The following is a 21,376-nucleotide window of genomic DNA, read 5'->3' on the forward strand; positions in this document are numbered from 1 at the left end:
AACAGTTGAAAGTAGGCCGGTCAGGAAATGTAGTTTTTGTGATGTAGCTTTTTAGCTTAGCTTGTAGCCCCTGCTTGCCCCCCCCACCTCTGCATGCTAAAAAAAACAAAAACTAACGCACGATTTGCTTTAACCAGTAAAATGTTTCTAATCGGGCTTTAGTAAAAATATAAACTTTGATGCTAACTATCACTTTCATGACTTAATTCTGGTGAGAACGTGGAAGCAGGGAGAGTTGTTGATGGAAGCAGCGCATGAGCGCCCCCTGTTGATAATTTTCTGGAACGCTGTTGTGTGCCTCCCCGCTCTCAGGTTCTATAAAATCTGATCGGAATCTTCAAATTGGTGAATCTCTCCTGTTTTGCTCTCACATAAAACAGACGGCTGTCAAAGACGACGATGAGGTGAATGTTGAATTTGACGTTATCGTTTATTGGAATAGAATTGCTGACTCTACCTTTAACACACTGAATTAAAACTTTAGTGTGAACTTTTCTTAGACGTGTGAAGGAGTCTCTAAGAACCTCATGAAGATTGCAGGACAGCGCAGCAAGATTTAGTGGCTCAACTCTCTACGTAAAAGACATTCTGTTGTTACGCTTTGTTTTTTTCTCTCCATTGAATTAAACTAAAAAGATTTTATCTCTTAATTAGCCAGCTTTAGAATCTCTGCAGGGCAGATCTGGCAAAGCTACCCCATTTCCCCCTCTTTGCTTTTATTTTTTCCTCTGCTTCCTCCGTCTCTCGTTGGTTCACTCTTTGAAATAATTAGCTAGAATCATTACGTGAAGCACATTTGAGGTCAGACCTCCCTCCTGCCCTCTTCCCTCCTCTCATCACCGAAGGGACTTCTGGGGCAGTTATACTGCAATGAAGTGCGCAGACTGAGGAAGCCTACAGCTGTTCCACTCATGCACAAACTCTCACGCCCATCTCCGAAGCCTGATCGGACCCCTTGACCCACCAGCTGAGGCTGCCGTGCCGCATCATGAGTCTGCAACACAAGTTCAGTCACGGCCCATCCAGTGTTTTGCTACAGATGCAGCAGCCTCTTTTTTTTCACACTCCTAATAATCTGACGTGACGGTTAAGTGAAGAACGAGGCTGGAAGTGCACTGGCAAAGATAGTTAAGTTTTTACTGAGCTGCTGTCATTGATGGACTTTTTTTTTTTGAGACTGCCCTTTTCAAGTAGTTGGTAGCACTCCAGGAAGAAGTTGCACAAGAAATCCTTGCTCTTTATGCAGGACACTCACAAAAGTCCTCTGGTGCTGCTTGAGCAGCCTACTGAGAACCTGTAGCCCCTTGTCAAAGGTGAGATCGACCATGAGGGAAGACAGCATGAACATTTAGGAGTTTTTGGTTGCTGCTGCAGCGAAAACTGCTAGTGAACAGTCCCCATTACTCTGAAGACCCATGACATAACTGTCTGAACTGAGTGAGGCTACGTTATTATTTTTTACAGTTATTTTAACATTTCTGCTTCTCATGTGATGGATTAGAGAGAATGAGAATAAACGAGCGAGTTGGAACTGTTTCTATGACGCAGCTGTGTAACAAAGGTGCCCACTTAGGCTATGATGGCTTCTCCTTTTCTTGAATATTTCAGACTGACAGAGTGCACGATATTCACTTTCAGGAGCACAGTTTGCGTCATAATTTTGAATGCAGTGTGTTTTAAGATCAGCTGCTGGATTTTTAAAGGCCTCACAAATACAACAACTGTCCTTTTGGCTTGGATGTGGACTGAATACAAAGAAAAGATGTGGACCACGTTTGAAGGTGAATGAAGGACCAACTCTGGCACAGAAGTCGGGTTTTAAAGGTGAACGCATGAGGGACTTGACTTCTCTGTGGCGGAGGCTTACATCTTGGATTATTCTGGTTACATTCGGCCCAGATTTAAAGGATTTTGTGTTTTCTGTTTTAAGCGTTAATGTTCCCCCCTCACACACATGTAGTCTCTGTGAGGGAAGGACTTGTCAAGAAACTCAACCACAATGTGCTTAATGCAGATAAGGCCTAAAACCTGCATCCACTCAGCGTCCTTCTCTGGATTGATTTGTGATATTTCACTCATAATCTGCCATCAGAACCAAACAAGATAACAATTTCTTGTTTGAGGTTTTATCCACAGCTTCTTGTATCTTCCTTCTGAGCACCAACAAAGACTTCATTAACTTAAAGGATATTTCTAATGAAGAAGGAGGATATTTCTAATGAAGGATTCGTGGCTGATTGCGGTAGATAAGGTTTGGGGGTTGCTGGGTATTAAGTGCATCCTCTGGGGGGGTGGGGGTTATAACTGTTATCGTTTCCTGTTTGTTGTCACAGATGTCAACCTCTGTCCATCAAGACCGCACAAAGTGAAACTGACGCCCGACGCGGGAGCGCACTGGGGCGGGTAGAGCGATGTGAGGACCAGGGCGCTTAAATCTTTTATCTGAAGAATGGCCGCTTGGATGATAACAGGATTGGTGTACTCCTACTAGCTTCTGACTCATATTCCCGAGGAAAACGTTGTTTGCATCGCTCATGAAGAACTAAAGGGGGGATTGTGTTCTCTGCAGCCGGTTTCCGCTGCGCACAGTCGCAGCTCCAGGAGCAGCGGTGCGCTCTGGCAGAAGCGTCCTGCCTCCTCTCTCTCTCTCTCGGCTCACACAGCAGCCAGAGCTGCTCTCCATGCGGAATCTGCGACAATGACACCGCTCTAACCCACCCTCTGTCTTTCTTTTTGTTTCACTCTTAACTTGTGCTTCACATCCAAAGCAAAAAGGAAGAAAACAAAAGACTTTTCGTCTGCAAGTTTTTGCGATTGTGTCGCACTGGAGGGGAAGAAGCGATGGCAGTCCCGGTGAAAGCAGCGCTGGTTCTCCTGGTTCTCACCGTGGCAAGTGAGTAATCCTTTCGGAACGGGACGGGGGCATGGGGCTTGTTTGGGTGCTTTGGTGTATCTTCAGCCGGTGATTGGAACACATTGGTTTGGCCAGTATTTCATTGTGAAATTCAATAATATATCACATTTCTGCAGGTCTATAAAGACCACAAAGACGATCCTGTAAACAAAAGCTGATTTAATTATATCTTATTTATTTTGGAAAATCTTTCAGTTTAAGACAGAGCAGGCCAACAGAGAGAAGTAGTGCGTCAGATTCCTGTAACACGTGATTTTTCAGCACGCCTCAATTACTAACTTGCTCCTTTTTTACCCTAAAACACTCAGTAGATTTACTATATTTGCTCATGAATGCGATATTTGGATGATGGGCAATACAATTGCAAAATTCAAATATTTGAGAGCCATCATCTCCTGCCATATCTCTGACACTTGCTGAGTACTTGCTGAAATCTCATCATTGCATTTCTGAGGCCCACACCGTGTCTAATGGCCTGCTGTGTGCTCCAAGGCCGCTTGATGAGGAGGCCAGTAGGGGCTAAATGGACTGAAGCCTTTCAGGGAACCATAACTTCTACTGGAGTCACTGATGAAGGAGACATTCTTCACTTTTGTTTCTACTGAATGACGTAGGAAGGAGCTGTCCATGGTCCTGAAGCAGGTTCATCACCAGCCACATGAGGGAAATCAGTCAGGAGCTGTCAGGACATGAGCCCCTGCAGCTACTTACTGTCTGCTTCCATGAGATGAAAGGATGGATGGTTGGACAGATTGATGGATGGGGTGCAAATTTCTTTTGCTTATTCTGCAAAAACTTTTGCACGTAATGGAAAAGTGACCCTTTGCTAACATCACAAGAGAAAAAAAGCACGCTGAAACATAAATGAATACAAAGTTTCGGAGTGCATTTTACGGGTAATCTGCATCTTCTGAAATGACTCGCACACACCAGCACACAGCAGAGACATGGCTGAATACTTGCAGTGAGATGAATAAAAAAAAAAGAGATAAAAAAGTAAAAACTCAGACGCGGTCATCAGACACAGCCCCAACAGACCTGATTAATTTAGGGCACTGTTGGAAATTCCAGCTTGTAAAGGCTCAAAGTTGCACCTCAGACCTCTCCATCGTCTCCCTGACAGCTCCTCCTGGTACGGATCACACAGACTCTCTTCAGCTGTAGAACTGGTCAAGGAGAACCCGATGATTATGATCATTCCTTCCCAGCTGTGCGTTTAATCATTTAAATTTCCTTCCAGAGGTCTCTTCTCTCCTCACCACCACTCCTCTCCTGACCCCTTTATCCCCCCTTTTGTCTCTCAAAGCTAAGTTTTTTCTTTTTTCAAAGACACTTTCACTATCACCTTCACTCTGCAGAACCGTTGCATGACTCTGTCGCTCCCATCCAACGTCACCCTGGCTGCAAATCCAGGCAGCCCCTTTGCTCTCTTCTCTTTTTCTTTCCGTCTCATGCCAGCTGCTCGTACTCTTTCGTTTTTTTGGCACAATTTCTTTTCCGTCAGACATACGGCTGGAAACTATCTGCCATATTCAGCTGATCATCATTGTGTATTCCACTGTTTGCTGTTTGCGTCTGTCAGTATCTGCTCTGTGCTGTGGTAGATGTGGACTACAGGCCTGATTAGACCTTTTGCTCATTAAACTTCAGCAGTACACATGAGCAGGTTAGCTCTTTGCATTTAGCATGTTGCACGAAACCCACCCACAACCCTAACTGTGCTTCTCCGTAGCCCCTGGGTGTAGCGGTCCATGTGGGTGGGCAGAAACGTGTCGCTTTAAGTTGTGTTACACTGCTGCTGTTGCTTCTCATGTTAATAATCAGTTTTTTTTTCTTCAAAACCGCAGATGTTCAGTCACGAGGCATCAGTGAGTCATGATAAACTATGATTAATATTTGAATTGGAAGACTCGATCGCTGTTCTGAATGACAGCGGCACAACTGAAGAGAAGATTCTCCATGCTTGGAAGTAACGAGTGCACACCAACATGAAGGAGAGAGAGAGAGAGACTTTTCTCTTCCTGTCGCACTTGTTCCTGTTCTCCTCCTCCACATGTTCCTTTAGCTGATGAGAAAAAAGCAGCCAAGTAGGACGGAAGGGGAAACAAATAGTTGGGAGCACAAAAATTCTTATCCTCACAGACGTTTTCTGTGAAAATAAAATGTTTTGGGACAAATAAAGCAACCCCAGGTTACCAAAGTGCATAGTTTTTATAAAGAGTGCGACATGTCTAGAAAGAGCCGCGTGGCTGTGGATGCATATGAATGACACATGGGTGTCTGTTATATCATGACTGATTTGGGCAGAGTTCTGCACAAAGCCACAGACAGCTGAAGCCCAAATTGTTTTGGCCTTAAAAAAAGGCCACCCAGATGACAAGACACTGAATTATTTACTCTGTGAACCTCGCTACCCTAAAAAAACCCCACCGGATGCATTATTTGGATGCGTTTCTCTCTGCTCTCATTCCATCCGGCTGCATCACTCCGACACTGCGGTGTGTCTAAGTGTTTTTTTGTTATTTTACACTCTTTACATTGTGATGACGACTCTGCGTTGATTTTTTTTTTTTTTTGTCAGTCAGAGAATGACTAGAGAATAATCACCGATTGTGTTGTAGTCTCTGTGCTTGTGAGATGATGGCATTCTTATTTTAGAGACGATAAATTATTGAGGTGTGGAGAACGCATTGAAGCGGACACGAGCGTGTATGTGTGTGTGCATACATGTGTGATGAGACCTGCTGGTAGACTCCCTAAAGCTCCGTCTCTACTTACACCGACCACATACACATCTCATTGGAGCTTCATCTAGTCATTTTCTGTCAAACCCAACACCTCCCATCACCATACAGTCCAGACTGTACTTCCTCAAACATCTTCTTTCCTCTCTACTTGTCACATTTGTCTGTCACAGCTGAATAATTTTTTTGAGCTGGTTTTATGCCTATTTCTTTGTATTTTCAAGGCAATTCCAAAGCGTGTGTCTCTAAGCCAGAAATAAAGCAAAGGCTGTAACGACTACAAAAGCTACTAAGGCACTTTTAAAGATGTGTAATTCGAAAGGAAGTTAGATTCATTCGATAAAAGTACAGCTGTGGTTTGCAAAAGAGTATTATTTCTATGCATGTGAACGGTGAAAAATGCAGGACGAGCCTTTGACCTGCAGCTTAGTGGAGTCCGTTTTTCTGATGTTTTAATGTCATTTTGGCAGAAGATCCTGTTGCCTCATTTCTATTTGACAGCTCTGTTGTTTAACAGCTCTGGCTTCAGAAAAATGCTTTCATCCGGTTAACCGAGCGATGAACTAGAAAGCACTCAGAGAGCATATACCTTGACCAAGGAGAACTCTCAGCACCTGACCCCTTCTTCCTTGGGCCCTCACACCCATCTCTCATGCCTGGTGAGAGGCTGTTCCGGAGATTGATAAGAGTCATGAAACCTGATAATACTTGGTTTTTGCGTGAAGAAGGACTGTGCACTGTGGGGCAAATCTAACTTCCTGTGTCCATTTCCACCAGAGAGGACACACGTATTATAATTTTGTGTGTGTGGTGGGAACACAAATATCCTGCCACAGCAATGTCACGTGGCAGGCAGGTAGTTACTGTAGCGAAAGCATCAGGTTGGGGTCGTTGTTGACACCAGCAAACATCCGACTTCCCACTCAAGTCCTGTTTCCCAACATGAACCTGACCGGTGATGGTGCCCTAAAATCGAACTGTGTTATTGTGGCTAAACCATAACTATTTTTACGTATCATATCTTTTCTAACAGTATAAAAGTCATTTCAAGAGGCTGTTGTCAGCAAATAACTTTAAAATAAAGTTTTTAAAGGGCGGCATGGTTCAGAGGTAGAGTGGCCGTCTAGCAAGCGAGGGGCCGCTGGTTCGATCCTCACTTCCAATGTTGACCATGTAGAAGTATCCTTGAGCAAGATACTGAGCCCCTAACTGCTCCCGATGGCCCTGCGATGGACTGGTGACCCGCCCAGCTGGGATAGCCCCCCCCCCCCCCCCCGAGCCTTAACAGATAGCCGCATAGAAATAATGGACGGATGGATAAAGTTTTTAAGAGCAACAGAAAAACTCTGACTCTGGGATTTTGTGTCTCCACCACTGAGGAATCTTGAATGATTTTTTCTTGTCATGTGTGCCTGGTGCTGACTCGTGATCACAACAGATGTGGTGCCACCGCCTCATGATGTGGAGTGAAGAGGTCGGGTCCATTTCTATGAGTTTGAGAAATCCTGAGGCAGTCATGCAGCGGTTTGAACCCTTAATGCTGATAAACCAAGATTTATTGGCAGGGTGTGAACCCATCAGGCAAAACTCCCACTGTCCTTGATATTGCTGACATTTCTGTGTCCTCTCTCATGTGTCTCTCTCATTTGTCCAACCTCGACAGACAGAATTCTGTGTCTCTCAGGACTCTTCCAAATGCATCTCCTGCCTGGTCCTCAGATGGAGGCCTGCTGGAGGTTAATGCGGAGTGACCAAGTGTATCTTTTACCTCCTGAGGCGCCTCATCTCCTCACTTCCATTCCGACATGTCTCAGAACACATTTCTAGCATGACCATGTGTTGGTATGACAGCTGGCAGCGCTGCTACAGAACACTGTAAATAAAATGCCAAAATAAATACAGAGACACAGTTGTCCAAAGCTGCAAACTGAACAGTTTTGAGACGTCAGGAGACACGTATATTGCTGATGTCAGATCAGAAGTGCAGAGCAGGACTGTGTCGCTATGAATGCTTGACCATGCACAAAATCCTCTGCTGAATTTTGTTCTCTTTGAAGCTGACATTTGCCCGTAGAGCTGTCACATCCTGGGCTTAGACCATGTGGGTTTAAAGAGCTAAACAGTTACAGGATGTAAACCCGTGTAAACAACTCTCCAACGTGCTTATTCAACCAAAGATGTCAGCTAGCAACATCTTTATTTATTTATTTATTTATTTATTTATTTATTTATTCAACTGAATTTGAACCAGCAGGTCTTGAACAACATTTGTTTTCCTTTTGTGTCAATGCTTTTGCATGAACGGATAGCCTGATTTTATGATTTTATGTTTCCTTCATCAGGAGCAGGGTGCAAATTCATCCAAGGCCCCTTTTGGACCCCCATCAGAACCATTTCTGTTCATCTGGCTGATACAAATCATCCCTGTGGTTTCAATGGTCTTCAGAGGCTGGAGTTGCTAAAAAAAACAAACAAACAAGCTTTGGAGAAGAACTGTGACAGTTAGGGAGTTGCGTTCCACACCTATTTGGTGAGCAAATGAATATCTAATAAATGGTCAGTCGGGAGTCCTCTCATTTGCTGAAGTGTGGATGTGCTGGATCCAAATCTTCAGTTCTAAAATCTGAAAAAGAAAATTCAAAGATGAGTTGTTCTTTACCACGAACGCTGGTTCAACCAGACATTCTCATAAACATAGTGGAAAAGTGCAAAAGCAGATCATGCAGCAGCAGAATGATGAAGTCACGATGGCGTCTGGAGGGTTGTTGCTGATAGTTGTGATAATTCAGGTTAACTCGTTGCGCTCACACGCATCACTGCGTTTACCAAGTGTCCATTTTTTGCGACGACCTCCTGAATATCATTCAGAGATGAGTGTTGAGGGCAGAATATTCCTGTGTTTTACAATGCAAGAGCATCATTTATAAATTAAATCACCAAGCAACGAATTGCTCATATAAGCTCTCGGCTAATTAATTGCAAATGTAGGCTAATACTGGCTAATACTGGCCACACAATTATGTGATGGGGCTTTGTGAAAAGAGGAATACAGATTACACACAATAGAAGTTTAGCTTAAAAATAAAGAATTACAATATTTAAGTTCAGGAAGCAAATTCTCAGAAGATGGCTGCTTGTGGTGCTTTCGGGCAAAATGTACAGCACTGATCTCATCTGCATCTGTCATTTCCTTACTGTTGCCGTTGCCCTCCAGTTTAAAGGGTTCAAGCTGGATAAACCAACTGTCATGCCAGGCAAAGATTGTTCATGAATCACAAACAAGGCTGTCACAGATGCCTTAAACCATAAAAACAAAACAAAAACAGAGCAGGACAGGGATTTTAAATGAGAGCATGTGTGATGGACAGTCTGAGCGCGGGAGAAAGAGGTTAGTGAGATCACAACTGAGAGCTCAGAGAGCACAATTAGGAGAAATATCTTCACACTTTTACATTTCTGAATATTTAATGTGTCATAGGGGTTGTGAGTATTTCTTATTCTTTAGAAGGGCTGAAGAAAACTTAGTTAAACAGTAAAAATTCTTATTTTTTTCTTTTTTACACCAATTACACTGGTTTGAAATAGCATCAACTCGCTGTCTTTAGGTGCCAGCTTCAGCTGCAGGGAACTCTGGGAATACTGGGATGTCTGTTCAGAGCAAGCGGAATCCCTGTTGTTTGATGCAGAGCTTCCATATCACACTCGCTAAATGAATAGGAATAATTGTGAGGTCATGAACCATTAATCTAAGCTGATTAAATATGCAACTCATTACCCCAAATCTTCACCAAAAGGAATCTGGTGGGTTGGAAAGTTTGAAATTCTGCCAATGAGCCACTGTGATCAAGGCTCTGTGACCCAGTCAGACATTGTTCTTGATTACATGGATGAAATCATCCCTGCGGTGGCACTATTTGTGAGTGTGTGTGTGTGTGTGTGTGTGTGTGTGTGTGTGAGTGTGTGTGCTCTGCTCATTATATTGTCATATGAACTGCAGATTGCGTGCACTGTTTACATGCAATGTATGCAGTGAGAATATTGAGCCTGGGATTTAGTAACTTTCTTGTGTGTACTTGGTTATGGTGAAATATTCAATGACATCTAATCTGTTTTTGAGATCGTCCCTGTTTTACTATGTTTGTGGGCTCCACCGCTAATGTGGAACCCTTATGCTGCCTTGTTGCACACATCTTTGTACCTATATCTTTGTGAGGACTTTCACTGACATAACGTGTTCCCTAGCCCTTGACCCTAAACCTAACATCTCAACTGACTGCCTGACCCTCACCATGACCCTGAACCTAACCGGAGCCTGATTCTAACCCCGACCCCAAAACGAGTCTTGACCATTAAACAGCCCTTTGAAGATGTGAGGACTAAAATGTCCTCACTTTCCATAAATATCCTCACTCTGTTGGTTAAATATATATTCAAGTCCTCAATTTGCAGTAAGTACAAGAACACACACACACACACACACACACACACACACACACACACTCATGCACATAACAGCAGCATAGTACATTGCTGGAGAACCAAATTGGTGCCGATGTTAAATGTTGGCAGCACGGCATTTAAACATCGCTTCACCAACTACTGCTCTGGGCGTGTGTGTGTGTGTGTGAGTGAGAGAGAGAGAGAGAGAGAGAGAGAGAGAGAGAGTGCGTGCTTGTCTGTGTATGTTTTTTTCATTTATAATACCATTCATCTGCACTGATATTCCGAGTAGGCCTGGGAACTTTGGTGAAACAAGTTATTTTGGCACCACTCATATTAGGGAGGCAGGATGTTAGATGTTTGGCTGGTAGCCGATATTTACTGATGCTGATATCATCTGTACAAAAACAAGTTGATGTGACATTCAAATCATTTAAACACTGCAAAAAAATTAAACTTTGTAAATTTGATAAAAGTAACAATTTCTGTGTTTCTCACACATTTATAAGAACTCAAAAATCCCACATTTACAGAACTTTTCCAATAGATGAGGAAAAAAGCAGAAGAGACTTGAGCAAAACAGTTTTTTATGTGTTCAAAAAATGATCATTATTTCTATGGCTTCCTTATTTATAGCATTTATTTCTGCTTGATGTTTGATTTATTTTGTAACTAACCCCAAACATGACAGTATAAAGCTCAACATAAAGTTAAGAAGACTGTTGCACGACAAAATATCACCATCATTGCTACCGTTGTGCATCTTTTGGCTCTGCCAGCACTTCCAGTGCAGTTTCAGAGCTTTGAGTCTTCACTCTTTGATTTTCAACCTGTTTTTCCTCATTTCACCAAAAACACAAACCTTCTTCAGAGACAAACCTTCCAATCAGGTTAGTAAGTTGAATTTAAGGTCACCCGAGAGGTATGATTCGTAAAAGTGAACATCCACCTATACGGTCAATCCTGGTTGAGACCAGAGACCGCCACTGCTGCCTACGCGCATCTGTAAGATCAAATCATGTCATTTCCAGATCTCTCTTTACATGTGGCCCCAGGTATCTAGTCACCATACCTAATCATTCGAGACACACGCATTATGCAATGCGAGCCCCCCCCCCCCCCCGACACCCCACGTTAGCCTGATATGAGTGCAGCATCTCAATACTCACTCTACTGAGATGATGGAATTAGGGAAGTCAAAAACCAGAGGACTGGAATGCTTTTTAGAGGCAGTTGTGGTTTGACACTTTTGGCATGGCGTCTAACAGAATGAGATTACATAACAGCCAGGGGATATTTGGGCATTATGAAGTAGAATAGGTTGGGAAAGCCTCCATGAGGTTTTGACAAAAGAAGTGTGGGATTTGTTGTGATTGTTTCATTGTTTTTCACAGCTGTAGATTTTCATTTAACCTGAAAAACAGACAGGAAGCCTGAAAGTGTGTTCCAGCTTTGTAGAATGGAGCGTTAAAGAGGGGCCGACTGAGCTGAGGAGCATAGAAGTACATGAACTGAGTCAGTTCCTTTAATGGTGGACACATGAAACACGTTTATGATGTCAGCACAGTTCAGGTCTGGTTGGGTATCCATCCAACAGCAGCGGTAGCCATGCAATGTTGAGAGGTGATTTGACATACTTCCTGTGAGCTGGCCCTGTGTGAGAAGGCATTCAGAACAAGCATGGGCAAGAACTCATGACTTGAACTGATTTATGTTAGAATTACTGAACCAGATCAAATCAACTGGTGATAATTTTTGGAACCTGACAGCACCTCTGAGCGAGGGAGTGCAACGAGATGACGGAAGTCTCCACACAATCGGGGCAATAGCGAGCTCCAACCTGTCGGTGGCACTGCCAACTCTGCAATATTAAAAGCAGCCAATGTGAGCAGCATGACTGGATATATCATCGTATTATTATTATTTTAAATAGAAAAGGTACCGTTGGTTATTCCACGTGCTCAAACCATCTTAAAGAAAGTCAAGCCTCCCTTTTCATCCTTTATTGAAGATTTAGCTTTGAAGACTTGATTCAAATCTTTTACTGCTGTAGATATTTATTTGGAACACTGAACCAGACGGCTGACGTGAATGTGGATGCTTATGTTTATTGCCACCGTGAGGTGTGTTGGAATGGATTTGGCCAAACATCTTAGAAAAGAGAGAACTGACAAGTTGTTACCCTAACACAAACAGTGTGGGGACCGTCCCCTGAGCTTTGGTGCTGGATATCTAATCGTCTTATTATTTAAAATAAAAGATTTAATGGTTGCTCCATTCTAACCCTGTTTCCTCCTTTGTGTGTGTGTGTATGTGTGTGTGTGTGTGTGTGTGTGTGTGTGTGTGTGTGTGTGTGTGTGTGTGCGTGCAGCTGCGTGGTGTGCAGAGGTGGAGGAGCGGCTGGTGAGTCACCTGCTATCAGCGGACCGCTACAACAAATTGATCAGACCAGCCGTCAACAACAGCCAGCAAGTCACCATATACATCCAGGTGTCTCTCGCCCAGTTGATCAATGTGGTGAGCACAAATTCCACACCCCCCTCAAAATCAGAAGGGTTCAAGTGAATGGATGATTATTTTAAGAGGAGTCGGTTAAATGAGTGTTTCCAACCATCCACGTGTGTAAACCTTCATATCCTGTGTTCCAGAACGAGAGGGAACAGATAATGACCACCAACTGTTGGCTCAGTCAGGTTTGTGCGCTCTTCTTCTTCTGCTCTGTGTGTGTGTGTATGATGCACATTTGTTACAGATACAAAGACGTCCTGTATCTGAGGCTGCAATGGGACAGTTAGAGGGAGGTTTATGGATGCTTTGTTGAGCCACTTGGATAAAAGTCATATTTTACGATCCAAATTTTACTAAGACATCAATTGTTTAAGGTAAAGTCATAACTAAATTGCTAGATTCTTGTCAAAAACAATGCACAGAATATTTGTTCTTCTTAATTTGTGTTTCTCACCAGTGTACCATTATACAGAGTTTTAAACACTTGCAAAGAGAGGTTCTTGGATGCCAATGTCAATCATCTTGATTGAAAAAGTCAATTTGCAGTGTCCAGTGACAGCAAGGCAAAATATAAGTGTGATTGTTTTTACAAGTATTCTGGGATTATACAGTGCAACATTAAAAAAAAAAAAAATCCTCTGGGATTTCGTGTGTTTTAACATTTAGCAACTTACTTCTTAAGTACCTCAGCGAAAAGGCATTTGAAAAAAATAGAGTCTGATGAAACAGGTGTTTTTATTTGAACTCAACATGCTTGCGTGTTTCTGTTTGCAAGTATTTTATTCTCTAACACTGTGTGACATTATTTTTATTTATCTCCCACCAGGTATGGAATGACTACAGATTAATGTGGAACCCCGAGGAGTACGAGGGAATCAAGAAAATCCGCCTCCCATCCCAACACATCTGGCTGCCAGATATTGTTCTCTACAACAAGTAAGTGTGTGTGCGTGTGTGTTTGCCTGTAAAATGAAATGATTAAATAAACGATAAGATGGAAAAAATTAGCATATTTGTTTCAAGTCGAGTTATTCTAAGATGTTTGTTCCTTTCCTCTTAGCTTTTATTCCTGTCTCTATCAGGTCTTTCAGGGAATAAAAAACACAATAAAACTGTCAAGAGCATTAGCGATGTAGCAGTTGGTGTCGTGAAGTCTTTTAAGGGAGGAAGGAGTTGAGAAGTGGGAGTGGGGAGCCAAGTAATGAAATATGCAGGTAGGGCAAAAAGGGTTTTTCTTATACGACAAACTTCATCTTGAATTCCGTTCAATAGCTTCCAACAAACCAGGTATTAGTCCTGCTGCTTGAATATCCTCTTTCACGGTGTACCTGTCCATCCATTGTGGCAGTAGCCATCCGTCCAACCATCTTACCTCGTTCCAGAGTCACAGGGAGGTTGGGGCCCGTCCCAGCTGTCAAAGGGTGAGAGGCAGGGTTCATAGACGCATATAGACAACCAGTCACGCTCACAAGCAATTTAGAATCTACAACTAACCAAGTCTTAGGCATGTGGGAGGAAACTAGAATACCCACAGAGAGCCCACGCAGAGACGGTGAGAACTCAGGAGGGCCCTCGCCAAGTGCTGGAGACGAACCTAGAACCTGCTTGGTGTGAGGCAGCATTGCTAGCCACCACACCACTGTGCCAGCGGTATATAAACATTTGATTAAAAAAGGCTTTTTCACCACTCTTTTCCCAATTTCTTCTTTCAGGTGATTTTTTGGACTCTAAATCAGTACAAGCTTCTGATACAAGACCAGAGGATAAGACACGCTTATTTTAACTGTATATTTTTTACTTCCTATATTTTCTATGAATATTGATGTGCAGAATTTATTCTTCATTTCATATACAGTAAAATGAATTTCTTTCCAATCGTTCCTATGTCAGGTGACCTGTGCACTTCAAATCCGTACCACATATTAATATTAGAAGGAAGGACCATAGCACACCTCCTCTGTGCCAGATACAAGCGTTAGATTTGAGGTGCGGCTGCATTTTATTGCCTCCTGTATTGTAGATGAATATTTTACAACAAATGCATTTTTCATATACTTCAAAATCCACAGTTTTTTTCAGTAGCTTTCATCATGTGACCAAGTGACTTGAAATCAGCATCAGATTTGAGTATTAGACTGGAAATATAAGTAACACCTCTTTTTATTTCATTTTATTACCTCTTATATTTTATATACATATTTTGATGTAACTGGTACTTTTCACACACTGCAAAATTCTATTTTTTTTCTATCACTCTGTCGACTAGGAACTTGAAATCAGTACTAGATGTACTAGTACTGGATCAGACATACAGGACAAACCTGTTTTATTGCCTCAGAGGTTTCATATTAATATTTTAGAGCTAAACGTATTGTTTATCACTCGATACGAATAAATATATGCCATTTTTTCCACAAGTGAATGCCATATCTGTCACTAGTATTTTGTCATGCAGTTGGCATAACTGCAGTGACTGGTGAACTCTGACCTCCACCAGCTGTGTTTCCAAGGAATGTGTCACATGAGACTGTTTTTGAACATTTATGTTTAGTTCACCACTGAGCCATGTGGGGCAGTTGAGTGGTTTTTCTCTCACATTCAGAAACAACAACAACCACAACACACACACACACACACACACACACACACACACACACACACACACACACACACACACACACACACACACACACACTGGTTTGAGAATCAAGCTAATTGTTATCAATGATTTAGGTCTGACGCTCAGTAGATCACCACTGAAATGAGTTGTGGATTGTAGCGATAGTACATTTGACCCTTAACAGGACAAGCAATAGAAAATGGATGGATGAATGGAAAAGGCAAAAGGAAGAAACAGTAAAGGAGCATTAAAACTCTAAGGAAACAGCAGCCTTGATTGGAAGTGAATGAAATGTTTTGGATGAAGGATTGCTCAAATTGTATGTTTACATAATAACTGTTCCTTTTACATTCAAAGAAGAAAAAAAAAACAATCATCCTGCAATATCAACTCTATCAACTGTTAACATACCAATTTCTCTGGATGTTAGATTGGAGATTCAATTGATTAAATTAAATCAAATCACTCCATATTAATCAGCCATCATCAGAAATTCCAGAAAAGCATCTAAATGGACCTGGTAGTGAGATGGTTTCCTCAGTTGGAAGTCTCCAAGAATGAAGTTGAGAAGATGAGTTTGTCAAGCTCAGTTTAGTTGACATGTTGCATTTATATTCTGGTCAGCAGTGGTACCCTGCTGTTTATGTACAGGACTTGTCGTCATTAAACTTTTACAAATACAGATTGCTGGTCAGCTAAAGACCACATAAAGAGCATAATGGCTAAAGAAGAAAAATGATAGGACAAGATCAGCTGTACTTTAGGACTTTAGGTCGAGGAAGCAGGTGGGGCCTCTGCATTTTTAATTAGGCTGCATATTCATGCTGGCCCAAAAGCATTAGAGACTAAGTGTGATGGCTGGATTCCTGACCTACTTTATAATTGATAGGCCACTTATCCATAATACATCACCTGCAGCCTCTGTGAGATAAAGGCAAAAAGTCTGTCTCAGCAGATCTGAGGCAGGTGTCGCCTTATTGCCAGACCTTCTCAGTGTCTTTGATTTAGCTACAGGTGCGTTTGCTTTAACAATTTTTTTTTTTGGATTATCTAATTTCCAACCACCCAGCCATCGGTGGTAGTGTTCTCAGTCACTGTCAGCAACCTGCAGGGTTCCAGATTGGACTCTAAATCTGTTGTTGCTTTACGCTACGTTCTGTCAAAGCACAGCAACAGCAGTTCTAGTCAGGGTTTATGTGGAATTCCTTTGTGATATCATGAGAGAGATGTTTTCAATTTTTCCTCCAATACAAAATACTCATTTGTCCACTTTTTGACCTGCACGGGTAAAAAAAAATTCTATGGTTGCATGCGTGTCAGGAAAAAAATACAGATACACTGAAATAAATCACCCAACCGCTGAATATTATATTAGACATATCAAAAACAATCTTGCATAAAATCACAATATGCAAATAATTCTGTGATGATCAAAAGAGGTGCTACGTCAGGAGAGCCCTGGCAAGTTGTTGTGACTAATTGCGGTAATTTTAAGGTAACAGTGACATATTCTTAACCAGTATCAGTGGACTCTCAAGAGCCTAAAACCCATCGGGTCCTATTGAGATGCGTAACCATGCCATGTGTGGATCTGGTCACGTGTTACTCGTATTAATCCTTTTTCTTCCTTTCTCTGCTCTCAGTGCTGATGGGACCTACGAAGTCTCCTTCTACTCCAACGCTGTGGTCTCCAACAATGGCGAGGTGGCCTGGCTTCCACCGGCAATCTATAAGTCAGCCTGCAAAATCGAAGTGCGTGACTTTCCTTTTGACCAACAGAACTGCACGCTAAAGTTCCGCTCCTGGACCTACGACCACACTGAGATTGATCTCATCCTCCTGAGTGATTTTGCCAGCCGAGACGACTTCAAACCCAGTGGTGAGTGGGATATCGTTTCACTGCCTGGACGTAAGAATGAGGACCCCAATGACATCAGGTACCTGGATATCACTTATGACTTTATCATTAGGAGAAAACCTCTGTTCTACACCATCAACCTGATCATCCCCTGCATCCTGATCACATCTCTGGCAATACTGGTGTTCTACCTCCCGTCAGACTGCGGCGAGAAGATGACTCTCTGTATCTCTGTCCTCCTGGCCCTGACTGTGTTTTTACTCCTAATCTCAAAGATTGTGCCGCCTACGTCTTTAGCAGTGCCTCTAATCGGGAAGTACCTGATGTTTACGATGGTGCTGGTCACCTTCTCCATCGTCACCAGCGTTTGCGTACTCAACGTCCACCATCGATCCCCAAGTACACACACCATGCCTCCTTGGGTTAAGCGCCTCTTCTTGTATCGTCTTCCTTCCTACCTCTTCATGCGGAGACCAGGTAGATCCAACATCCGTGAAAGGTTTAGAAAAAAACACCAGCAGCAGTCGTATTCTGACCATAAGCTGCGAGGGACGGATGGGGGGACCGGAAGTTCTGCAGGAATGGCAGATTCCTCCTCATCCTTCTATGTCAACGAGGAGTCGGCCAAACGATACGGATGGAAGATCAGTGATTTATCCGAGAATACAGAGTTCAGGAAGAGGACGACGCTCAAGTGCAACATTGATGTGGAGGATGCGGTGGATGGGGTGCGCTACATCGCTGAGAAGATGAAGAGTGAGGATGATGATGAAGGGGTAGGTTTTGAATTAGCAGTAGGACATTTTTTGTAACTGTTGGCAAAGTTTGTTTGCCTGTCAGATGGATCACACAAAAACTCAGTGAATCGGGGTTTAGCACGGGCCCATTCTGTGGCAGAGCTTCACATTTTCATAATTTGTTAAAATATCCCATTGACCTTGGTGCTGTCCAGACCTCCTATTTGCCATAAACTACCTTTTCTAATTGCCACTAGAGAAAGTCAGACTGTGTAGGGGCAAGAAAATGACCCTTCTTCTCAGCTGATTTATTACTTCAAATTAGTTTATGTTCTCACTCACTAGACTCAAGTCTTCTTTGATTCAACATACTGTAGTGTTCATCTTATCAATCATGGTTCCATTCAGAGCGAAACTGACAAAATTGGCAGTCATTCCCTAACTGCCATGTTATTGACAAGTCACGACGATAGTGACCTTCAGATCCACCTCAGGCTCTTATTCAAATACGGCCACCACCAAATTAAATGTTACGGTGATGGCCAAAAGGCCAGATTTTGATACTGGAGCCCACAAATCATTTGAGAAAGTCACACTGGCTACATCAACTTATTATATACAGTTATTGGTTAATGTTCTATCATTGGCTGCAACATTTTTTGTTAAAATAGTGGCCTTTAAAAGATACAGGCTTCATCTTTCCAAGAGGATTCATTCAGGTCTGCACATTAGAATTCACATAGTCCAACATGGTTCAGGACCAAGAACCTGGAAAATGATTGACAGTCCAATTAGCCCCAGTTTAGTGTATTACAGGACTCAGAAAACATAGGTCCCGGTATCCTAAATAACAATGATTAAACAGCTAAACATATAGCAGGGCCGCTCAAAGCATGGTAGCATGCTAGAGACCCAGCTACCACACTAGCAGCTGACTCTCTCATATCTAGGAACATGCTAATCTGCCAGCATGGCCAAAATCCCAGTAATAGGTTGTTAAATTGATGATTTCATACAGGATTTGGCCGCAGCAACAATAACATCTAACATGACTCTCTTCCTCCCTGCAGATAATTGAAGATTGGAAGTATGTTGCTATGGTGATCGATCGTCTATTTCTGTGGATTTTTGTGTGTGTCTGTGTGGTCGGGACGGTGGGCCTCTTCATGCAGCCATTGTTTGAGAGCTATAACACCCCAATTATTGATGATATGGACCATAACTGAGAACTTACAGCTGAACTTTGATGTCAACGTGACTCAGAAATCAACGTTGAATCTGCCCAGAAACCCAGCAATGAAGACAATTCAACACATGAACTTACATGTCCGCCTCACATTGCACTCTCACTGGAAAATAACAAGGATGCACTTTAGCCCTCTTCTGCCACCTGCTCCTGTCCATACTTCAGTCGCCTGCCCTCTTCATCCTCCACTTCACCCTCTGCGACTACTGCTCATCTGTTGCTAACAGAAAAACTGTGATCCATTCATTGTCACAACAGTTAAAGGATAATTCTGGTTCATGACATTGTTGTTCTTAAGTTTGTATTTTTGGCCACAATTCTTGTCAGTAATACATTTTCACTCACCAGGTTTATTGCTGAGATCTGTGACCAAGGCAACATTGCTTCCTCCAAACCCCCAACTGATTTCTTCATACTGATGCATCACAATGAGCTTGATTCTAAGAGGATTCAGGAATACTAAAACGGCTTTTTCTATTGCCCCTTTTCCAATTCAAAAAAAAAAGAAAAGAAAGGTAACATCTGCCTTTTGTTTCCAGATGTTGGTTAAATGACCCTTGCTGAACGCAATCACTTTCAGCCAGCATTCAGCAACTAAAACTGAGTCTGGCATGTAGATATTAACATTTGTTCACTTAAAATTCAAACAGGTAACTGAATCAAGTAAAGGTAGTTTACCTCTAAAAAGTGTATTTTGCCTTATTTTTATTCTGAGGAAGGTCAAAAAGTTACTGAAAAGATGCAGCCTTCCGATTTGTGACAGGGTTTTTTTTTGATAAAAGGGTGCTCAGATTAATCTGCTTTCGGTAAATGTCATCACAGACAACAGACGTACTCATTATCTTTTTTTCAAATATAGTTTTTCCTCACAACTTGTCTAATCATCACTAAGGCGAAGCAGCGTTGATGCATCTACAGATATCAGTAATTACCTTGGACAGAATGTTTTCAGAACCAGCAAACAAATGACCAAATATATAAACCAAGATCCTTGTTGTTGAACTAGAATTAGCCATAAATTGAAAATGTAACGTGAACTCAACACTCAGAAACCATGCTCCTCTGTCACCCTCCAAGGAAAGAACTGCAGCACAATTTAATTAATCTCTGTAACTCAGCACAAAGCCCCGTTTACACCTGACGTTAAAGTGTGATCTTCCTGTGGATGCACTATTTAAATAAGAAAAGGATGTTTTATTTCAAAAGTAGACCAGGCAAAGTGATAGCTGTACAGAAATGATGTCAGTTAATGGTTGTTTATATTAATCAGTCTATCAGCTTATGCTAACTAGCGGAATAATGTATCCAGAAACTGATCCCATGATAATAACAGGTGTAAACGGGACCGAACGTTTACTCGGCCAACAGCAACTCAGGACCTTTTTTCTGTTGGGAAAAGATTTTGTTGGGCTCTTCGTCCCGTAGCATTCTCTGTTTCTTATGGTGTCTTGCATGCAAGTAACAAGGCCCCAATTTTATGTTGTCAAAAAGAGCAAAATAGTCCAAAGATGAACAACTGCAGACATGGGCCTCCAAGTAGCAATGTCTCCCTTGTGTTAAGGGAAGATGACTCCCCCTCTGTGTAGATATATAGAAGAAGACCACCTCCCTGTGTCCTTTACCTGTAGCACATGTTCTGTATGAAAGTCTAATATCTGCCTTGAATATGAGAAGGAGGATGGGATGCAAAAAGAAAAAATAGAAGAAAAAAAGTGTGGTCTTATTGTTGTTACCGTTGAAACAATGGAAGACAAGTGTGGAGGTCTGCTCGTACCCTCACACACACGCCTCACTATGTGGGCTGGATAGACTTTAGATAGACTTTAAACCAATGACCATAAGCCTGTTGTTGCTTCTTTTCTATACTGGTTTCATCAAGGCAGCAGGGCTCGTCCGCATCCATCACCAAGGAAACCAACAGCAATAATAATGTACAGTATTTTATACTCACTGACCTCCTGCAACTGCTTGGCTCTTCACTTTATGCTTGACTACTACGGTCTTTTCTCAGAGAAGTTCATTTGTGTTCAGTAGTGTTTTTCTAAGAGGTATACTATCACTGTCATAACACACACATCTGTCACTGCTACAAGTTAGCCAAGGAAGGTTCTAATCCTGCTGGATTGATTTCTTTCATCTCAGTGACTTCTCTTTTGTTTTTTTTTCAGTGGGTGGAATGAAACAAAGGGGATGTGATGGGACCTGATGTCTTGCTTACTGGATCAATAAAGGGAAATGAAAGCGACAAGCAGATATGATGCACATGGATTATTTATTTTATGCTGCAGCTTCACTCAACCCATTAAATC

At 42.2% G+C, this 21,376-nt stretch overlaps 1 protein-coding gene across 1 annotated transcript; it reads left to right on the forward strand.

Moving 5' to 3' along the window:
• The first annotated feature begins 2,468 nt into the window (after positions 1-2,468).
• LOC147251194 (neuronal acetylcholine receptor subunit beta-2-like) lies at positions 2,469-21,303 on the forward strand. The gene is made up of 6 exons (XM_086221683.1): positions 2,469-2,893; positions 12,470-12,615; positions 12,747-12,791; positions 13,433-13,542; positions 16,870-17,860; positions 18,892-21,303. Exons 1-6 carry the CDS (start codon positions 2,842-2,844, stop codon positions 19,045-19,047), a joined length of 1,500 nt encoding a protein of 499 aa, XP_086077809.1. The 5' UTR covers positions 2,469-2,841; the 3' UTR covers positions 19,048-21,303.
• The last annotated feature ends 73 nt before the right edge of the window (positions 21,304-21,376 follow it).

Source organism: Aulostomus chinensis, chromosome 13 (genome assembly GCF_037954235.1).
Source record: "Aulostomus chinensis isolate RoL2024-O1b breed Wild chromosome 13, RoL_Achi_v1.0, whole genome shotgun sequence".
In the NCBI taxonomy this organism is placed as follows: Eukaryota; Metazoa; Chordata; class Actinopteri; order Syngnathiformes; family Aulostomidae; genus Aulostomus; species Aulostomus chinensis.